The 8,992-nt window shown below is 42.7% G+C and overlaps 1 protein-coding gene across 1 annotated transcript in view; it reads left to right on the top strand.

Annotated features, from left to right (window-relative positions):
• The first annotated feature begins 7,413 nt into the window (after window positions 1–7,413).
• KCNC2 (potassium voltage-gated channel subfamily C member 2) overlaps window positions 7,414–8,992 on the top strand; it is a 297,957-nt gene continuing 296,378 nt past the window's right edge. The window contains 2 exon segments of the mRNA XM_056798463.1: window positions 7,414–8,293; window positions 8,296–8,534. Coding sequence (XP_056654441.1) covers window positions 7,861–8,293; window positions 8,296–8,534 — 672 coding nt within the window. The 5' untranslated portion in view covers window positions 7,414–7,860.

Raw genomic sequence — 8,992 nt, 5'->3', positions numbered from 1 at the left:
GTTCTTCCAAATGAACTTTGTTATGTTTTTTTCTAAATCAGTAAAAAAAAATTTTTGGAAGGTCCATGGGTATGGCACTAAATAGATAAATAAGTTTGGGTAGGATGTTCATTTTTATTATATTGGCTTGTCCTACCCATGAGCAGTTAATGTTTTTCCAATTGCTCAAGTCTAGTTTTAGTTGTGTGGAGAGTATTTTATAGTTGTGTTCATATAGTTCCTGTGTTTGTCTTGGGAGATAGATTCCTAAGTATTTTATTTTGTCTAAGGTGATTTTGAATGGGATTTCTCTTTCTAATTCTTGCTGCAGAGATGTGTTGGAAATGTATAGGAATGCTGATGACTAATGTGGGTTTATTTTATATCCTGCAACTTTGCTAAAGTTGTTGATTATTTCAATTAGCTTTTTGGTTGAATCTCTAGGATTCTTTAGGTAGACCATCATATCATCCGCAAAGAGTGATAACTTGGTCTCCTCCTTGCCTATTTTAATACCTTCAATTTCTTTTTCTTCTCTAATTGCTACTGCTAGTGTTTCTAGTACAATGTCAAATAATAGAGGTGATAATGGGCATCCTTGTTTCACTCCTGATCTTATTAGGAATGCATCTAATTTATCCCCATTGCAGATGATGTTAGCTGATGGTTTTAGATATATACTGTTTATTATTTTTAGGAATGACCCTTCTATTCCTATGCTTTCTAGTGTTTTTAATAGGAATGGGTGTTGTATTTTATCAAAGGCTTTTTTCTGCATCTAATGAGATAATCATGTGATTCTTGTTGGTTTGCTTGTTGATATGGTCAGTTATGTGGATGGTTTTCCTGATATTGAACCAGCCCTGCATCCCTGGCATAAATCCTACTTGATCATGGTGAATGACCCTTCTGATCACTTGCTGGAGTCTTTTTGCTAGTATCCTATTTAAGATTTTTGCATCTATATTCATTAGGGAGATTGGTCTATAATTTTCTTTCTCTGTTTTTGACCCTCCTGCCTTTGGAATCCGTACCATGTTTGTGTCATAAAAGCAATTTGGTACAAATCCCTCTTTGCTTATTATGTCAAATAGTTTGTATAGTATTGAGATTAGCTGTTCTTTCAATGTTTGATAGAATTCACTTGTGAATCCATCAGACCTTGGGGATTTTTTCTTATGGAGTTCTTTGGTGGCCTGTTGGATTTCTTTTTCTGATATGGGATTATTTAAGAATTCTATTTCTTCTTCTGTTAGTCTAGGCAGCTTATATTTTTGTAAATATTCATCCATATTGCCTAGATTGGTATATTTATTGCCATATAATTGGGCAAAGTAGTTTTTAATGATTGCCTTAATTTCCTTTTCATTGGAGGTGATGTCCCCCTTTTCATCTTTGATGTTGTTAATTTGCTTTTCTTCTTTCCTTTTTTTAATTAGACTGACCAGTACTTTGCCTATTTGGTTTTTCAAAGTACAAGCTTCTAGTCTTATTTATTAGTTCAATAGTTCTATCACTTTCAATTTTATTAATTTCTCCCTTAATTTTTAGGATCTCTAGTTTGGTTTTCTTCTGGGGGTTTTTAATTTTTTCACTTTCAAGTTTTTTTATTTGCATTTCCAATTCATTGATCTCTTCCCTCCCTAGTTTATTAATATATGCACTCAGGAATATGAATTTTCCTCTGAGTACTGCTTTGGCTGCATCCCGTAAGGTTTGAAAGTATGTCTCACCATTGTTATTTTCCTTAATGAAAGTATTAATTGTTTCTATGATTTGTTCTCTAACTAACAGATTTTGGAGTATCATATTATTTACTTTCCATTTAATTTTTGATTTGGCTCTCCATGTACCCTTACTGATCATTATTTTTATTGCCTTATGATCTGAAAAGACTGCATTTATTATTTCTGCTTTTCTGCATTTGTATGCCAGGTTTCTGTGACCTAGTGTATGGTCAATTTTTGTGAATGTGCCTTGTGGTGCTGAGAAGGTATATTCCTTTTTGTCCCTATTTATTTTTATCCATACGTCTATTAACTCTAGTTTTTTTTAAGATTTCATTCACTTCTTTTACCTCTTTCTTATTTATTGTTTGATTTGATTTATCTAAATTTGATAGTGGTTGGTTCAGATCTCCCACTAATATGGTTTTACTGTCTATTTCTTCCTTCAATTCTCCTAGTTTCTCCATTATAAATTTGGGTTCTATGCCATTCGGTGCATACATGTTGATTAGTAATATTTCCTCATTGTCTATAGTCCCTTTTAACAAAATATATTTACCTTCCCTATCCCTTTTAATCAGGTCTATTTTTGCTTTGGCTTTGTCAGATATCATGATTGCAACTCCTGCCTTCTTTCTATAAGTTGAGGCCTAGAAGGTCTTACTCCATCCTTTAATTCTGACCTCGTGAGTATCCACCCATCTCATGTGTGTTTCTTGAAGACAACATATGGTAGGGTTTTGGATTCTAATCCATTCTGCCATTCATCTATGTTTTATGGGTGAGTTCATCCCATTCATATTCAAAGTTATGATTGTCACTTGTGGATTCCCTGGCATTTTGATATCCTCCCCTAATTCTGACCTTTCTTCTTTAGCTATAACCTTTTAAGCCAGTGATTTACTTTAAATCAGTCCCCCTAGTCCCCTCCCTTGGTATGTTTCCCTTTCTAGCCCCTCCCTTTTTGTTCCTTTCCACTCCCCCCTCTCCTTCCCTCCCTTTTTGTGTTCCCTCCCCCCCTACTCCCCTTGGTTTTCACTTCTCCCTTACCTTGTTGGATAAGATAGAATTCAAGATCTCAATGGATCTAAATGCTCTTCCCTCTCAGAGTTGATCTCACTGAGAGTAAGGTTTAAGTAAAAATTCTCTTCCTCTCCTTCTTATAGGAGATTTCTTCCCCTCCCCTTCCCATGTGTATCTTTGTGTGAGAATGATTATTCTATTTAGTTTTTTTTCTATTTCTTGGAATATATCTTAGTACCATCAACGATTCCCTCCCTCCCTTTTTCTTTCTATCCCCCCTTTCTCCATATCATCTTGATGCCCCAAACTTTTCCTATGCATGATTTTTCTTATTACTCTAATGATGCATACAATTTTTGAGTTACACATTACATTTTCCCCACATATTAATATGTATAATTTGATATAAATGTAGTCCTTAGAGAAGAGAGTTTGAATAAAAGAAAAAGATAAGATTAATCTCCTTTTCCCCTTCCTTCATATTTACCTTTTCAAGTTTCTCTTGCTCTTTGTGTTTGGATGTCAAACTTTCCACAAAGCTCTCCTCTTTTTTTTACAAATACTTGGAAATTTTCTATTTTGTTGAATGTCCATACTTCCCCCTGGAAGTATATAGTCAGTTTTGATGGATAGCTGATTCTTGGTTGAAGACCCAGCTCTCTTGATTTCCTGAATATCATGTTCCATGCCTTACGGTTGTTCAGAGTGGAAATTGCTAGGTCCTATGTGACCCTGATTGGAGTTCCTTTATATTTAAATTGTCTTTTTATGGATTTCTGTAAGATTTTTTCTTTTGCTTGGAAGCTTTGGAATTTGGCAATTACATTCCTGGGAGTTGTCTTTTGGGGATTTAGTGTAGAGGGTGTTCTGTGAACTCTTTCAATGGATATTTTGTCCCCTTGTCCTAGAATCTCTGGGCAGTTTTCTTTGATGATATCATGTATTATGATATCAAGATTACTTTTTATTTCTGGCTTTTCTGGTAGACCAATGATTCTCAGATTATCTCTCCTTCCTCTGTTTTCCAGGTCTGTCACTTTGTTAGTGATATATTTTATGTTATCTTCTAATTCCTTAGTCTTTTGACTTTGCTTTTTTAATTCTTGCTTTTTTTGCAAGATCATTATCTTCCAGTTGCCTGATTCTGACCTTTAAAGCCTGGTTTTCCTTTTCATTTTGGTCTGACCTGTTTTTTGAGGCTTTGAGCTGTTTCTGCATTTGCATATTTTGGTCCCTCAGATTACTGAGTTCCTTTTGCATTGTTTCCCCTATTTCCCTGCCAGAAGGCTTCCATCTTTTTTGATAATTTCCAATTTAAATTCTTCAAGAGTTTTTGGAGAATTTTTATTTCTTTTGGAAGGTTTTGGAGCATTTGTGTTTCCTCTTCTATCTCCTCTGTATTTTGTATTTTTGCTCCATATAATGTGTCCAAGGTCACCCTCTTCTTCTTGTTTTCTTCGTGTTTGGAGGCTGTTGCACCTTTGCACTATTTGCCATCTTTGCCACTGTTTGCTGCCTTAATTCCATGCTCTGTGCCTGGCACAGCACTGTCAGCAGGGTACCCCAGTGTGTTTGCCCTCCCCGAGGTTCCTGTCCTTTTGGAGGCCCTGCACTCTAGGGGGGGAGGGGTCCTGGCCTCCCTGAGCTCTGAGGGCTCCTGATGGGATTAGGTTCAGCTGGGTTGGTCTGGATGTACCCTGAGGCAAAAACCTTCAGTGAGACTCTGATGGAAGGACCCAGTCACAGGGCTACAGGTTCCCCCTGTCTCCCTCAGGCTGCTTCCCTGCTGTCTGTATTGGACACCCTGAGGCTGGCCCAGGTTGTTTTCAAGATGTGCCCTTCAGAACAGCTCCTTTGCTGGCCCTTGAGGTTTCTGCTGCTGCTGGAGGCTCAGTGCTCTGGGTTGGGGGGAAGGGGTCCTGGGACCTTCCTTCTGCCTTTCCCTTAGACCCGAGTGTTCTAGGATTCTGGCTTTTGGGGGAAGTACCTTTTGATTTGAGTCCAGAAGGAGGGATCCCCGCCTCTGTCCTGTTGTTAAGTTTGAATTTCAGTCCCCTAGGAGCATTCAGTTTGTGATTGGTAAGGAAGGGTTTTCAGAGGTCTGAACTTTTGGTGCTTCTAAGCTGCTATCTTGCCTGGAAGTTTCATGTCTTCCTTAATGAAGGGAGGATCTTAGTTTTAGATATTCTTTCTTGAACACTGGCAGGATAAGGTACTAGAAAATCTCACCAAAGATTAAATTGCCTTCATTTTCTTATGAATCAATTATCAATTGATATGCATCATATATCCTTTAAACCCCTCATGTTTTTGCTATTATATATTCTTAATATGTTCCATAATCTCACTTCTGAGCCTTTGGAACCTTTATATAATAAAATCCCAGAATATTCTCTTTAGACTCACCCTAAGGCCTTGACTGATTGATTTTAATTTTTTTTCTCCTCTCCCATGGGTGTTTTGCATGCTTTACTTCATTCCTTTAGATCTCACCACACATTTCTTATAATACAAATTTAATGCACTACAACTCAAAATTCTTTTTATCTCTCACTGGCATTTTTGAAAATTCTATCTTAACCTCATTATCCTCTTGTGACTTTACAGGGAGGATCCTGACATTCAAGTTACTACAAATCAAACTCCATGCTACTTTTTTATCATGTTAATGGAAATAATTCAGGCATATATGAAGATAACAATATCTACATTATTTTTATTCTGCAACTTTTTCCATGTCTCTGCAATTGTCATCTCCAACACTTCCTACTATTTTAAGTACTAATTTAAGTAATCACTTTCTTAAAGTAAAATAGCCATTTGTCAGTATTCGGGTTTTAAAAGTTTTTATTTGACCTCTAAGTACAAAGATTTGTAGTGCTTTGAACACAATGGACACTTCTCAAATATTATTTTTTCTGACTTCCTAGATTATCTCTTGAGATACAATACATAATAATGTCTTGTTAAACTACCTGTTAAGTTATATAGAGAAAGCTGATGGGGGAGGGGATGGGTGCAGGACTGCTTTGGAACCAGGTTGTCTGTAGTTTAGTTGCTTAGCTTTGAGAAAGAGGTAACCTAATATTTTCTTTTCTGGAGTGATGTGTGCCTGGAATAAACTTTTGCAACTGTTGGCTTTATGTAATCCTAAAGGGATTTCTGGAAACTCACATTGTCTTGTAGAGGAGAGGAAGCCGAAACTATGTATGAGATAGAAGAAACGGGCGTGGTTTGTCACCTGTAGGTAGACTTTGCTATCACTTCAGCTATCACAGAACATATCCCAATTGATCTTAGCAGCTCTTGTTGGAGGGTGGACTGGTGGGAGGGAGTAGGGATGAACAGTGTGTGGGGAGTGGGATGTAAAGAAGGCAGAGGCTGCAGAGAGGGTGGGGACAGAGCTTCCCGAAAGAAAGAAAAAAAAATGTGAGCTGGGTTGGTACAATACAGTTTCACCAGACCCACCCATCCTTTCTTGCTATGTAAGCCCAGGAGCAGGAGTAGACAGGAGATTAGTGCTTAAGGGATAGCTCTGGTTTGTGACTAGGAGCTTCTGGGGGAAACAATACCAGCTTTGGCAAAGGCGATTTAACCTTCAAGGAGGGAAGTGACTTTCAGCTGGCCTCGGAAGCCACCTCACAAGCCTCTAGTTCATCTGTTCTTTGTTAGAGTCGGGGAGCACTGCTCGGACCCACCCAAAGCTCCATGGTTTCCCCAGACCTCTGTTATGGTGACTGTGGGCTCTGATGCTGACGCCTGGTGTACATCTCGCAACATGAAGGCAGAGAGCCCAGCTGGTTGGCAGTGGGGGCTGTTTCTGTGCCTTCCCCAGTTCAGCGCCGAGGGAGGCGGCATAGCCACCTGAACATGGAAAAATCCAACAAGTAGTTTCTCGTCCGTGGAGGGAGGATCGGCTGGGCGTCGGGTGGGAGTCAGTCCAGCAGGCAAGAAAGCCGCGTCGGGTTGGAAAGCAGGCAGACCTACTTTCTCTCAGGCTCTCGCTTGTTAAGGTATTCAGGGATGGAAGGAAGGATGGAGAGGGAGGGAAGGGATGGAATCGGGGCTGCTTTGGGATAGGCGCACTTGACCGGCAGGCATCCCCTCCTGCTGTGTGGGCATCTGATTGCTGAGGTGAAACCCCAGGGAAAGGTGAGCAGGAGGCTGGTGTTAGAACAGCTGGCAGCCGAGACTGTCTGCCAAGGGCTGTCCTCTGAGGTCTCTGGAGTGCGTTGGATTGCACTATACCCCTCCTAGAAAGCAAATGCTTTTATTCAGCGCCTCCCTCCCCCACTCCCTGGGGAATATGAGCGCACTGAACTGATTACTCACATTCTGAGAGATAGCTCCAAGCTATCCATTCTCATGCCCCGCCCCCCTTCCCCCAAAGGTGGAAGAATGGGAGATTAGGCAAGGGTCTGCTCGGTAAGAGGCAGCCAGCATCTATTTGTTTACCCATCTGTCTCCATTATGACTCCTGCCTCTAGTCCTTTTGGCAGTCCTATAAGGCAAAGTGGAGAAGTGGACTGGAGTTAAAGACCACGAGCCTAGGCGAACCCACAGCTCAGTGGGGAAAAACAAACCGTTCGTTCAGGGTTTGTGGAGGATTTGCTTTTTTAAATCACGGGCTTTTAGGTCAGCTTTAGAGATAGGGAAGAGGGGATGGTTGCGGTTATCACACACTAGTTTCCAAGTTTCGAATGAATGCCTAAAGGTTTATCTAAGAGAAGATTATGAGCCCCCTAGCGCCTGGGGGAAGAGCAGTCTAAAATGAGGAGAGGTAGGGGCAGTAAGGCAATGAAGGGATTGGAAGAAGAGGGGAGGAAGGAAGAAGAGATGAACTAGGGGAGATCTGGGGAGCCTGAGCTAGGGAAAATTGAAAGGATCAGGAAAGATCTGGGGCAATCTGAAGAGGCAGCTAATAGGAAGAGGTGTGATGAAGAGAGAGCATCCAGAGCTGATTCAGACTCCTTCAGCTTTTGGCCCTCTTGTCCACTCTCTGTGTCATCATTCACCTCCTCTCGGGGGTGGCGGGTCTGGGAGGGAGAGGGTGGGGGTGGCCTCTTGCCTTGCCTGGAGCTTTAACCTGGTGGTGTGTTCGCCTCCCCTCAGTCATGTCTGAGCCACAGAAATGGGCAAGATCGAGAACAACGAGAGGGTGATCCTCAACGTGGGGGGGACCCGGCACGAAACCTACCGCAGCACGCTGAAGACCCTCCCGGGGACCCGCTTAGCTCTACTTGCCTCCGAACCCCAGGGAGATTATTTGACTGGAGGCGATGAGCAGCAGTCCTCGCCCCCTCCCCCGACGCCCCCCGCTCCGCCCCTGCCGCCAGGCTCAGCTGGAGGCTGTTTCGAGGGCAGCGCGAGCAATTGCAGCCCCCGGGGCGCCCACGGAGGCGGCGGCGGCAGCGGCCATGAGTTCTTCTTCGACCGGCACCCTGGGGTCTTTGCCTACGTCCTCAACTACTACCGCACGGGCAAGCTGCACTGCCCCGCCGACGTGTGTGGACCTCTGTTCGAGGAGGAGCTGGCCTTCTGGGGCATCGACGAGACCGACGTGGAGCCTGCTGCTGGATGACCTACAGGCAACACCGAGACGCGGAGGAGGCGCTCGACATCTTTGAGACCCCAGACCTTATTGGCGGCGACCAAGGCGATGACGAGGACCTGACTGCTAAGAGGCTGGGCATCGAGGAGGTGGCTGGGGTGGGGGGCCCAGATTGCAAAGCCGGCCGCTGGAAAAGGCTGCAGCCTCGGATGTGGGCTCTTTTCGAGGATCCCTACTCTTCTCGAGCCGCCAGGGTAGGCCAGGGTCGACCCCACCCTCCTCCTCAAACTCCTCCCCGATTTCACTATTTCTTGGTTGTTTTCCTCCTTTCTGCTCTCTTTTTGGAAGGCTGTTCTAGGAGGGTCGAGGGGCAGCTTGCAGGCTCAACCTTGAGCCTCCTGGAGGGCCATTGGACCCAAGATTGTAGACCATTCAAAAGCCACACTGACTTTCCCCACATGGGATAGGGTGTAAATACAAGTTGTCTCACTTTGTGGACAGTGCAAGTTTTGGTCTGGGTCCGGAGGGGGACTCAAACCACCTTTCCTCCCTCTCTTTATTTTTTATATCTCCATGTTCCACTTTTTCACTCACCTTTTCTACTTTCTCCAACCAGTAGTCATCCTGATTTAACATTTCAAATGAAGCATAACCTTCCAGTTCGATTCATCCAAGTCAGCAGTGACTTACTTCAATTAGTGTCTTATTCTGG

This window comes from Monodelphis domestica, chromosome 5 (assembly GCF_027887165.1).
Source record: "Monodelphis domestica isolate mMonDom1 chromosome 5, mMonDom1.pri, whole genome shotgun sequence".
In the NCBI taxonomy this organism is placed as follows: Eukaryota; Metazoa; Chordata; class Mammalia; order Didelphimorphia; family Didelphidae; genus Monodelphis; species Monodelphis domestica.
Note: the sequence above shows the minus strand (reverse complement) of the source record. Positions and strands in the feature narration are given on the sequence as shown.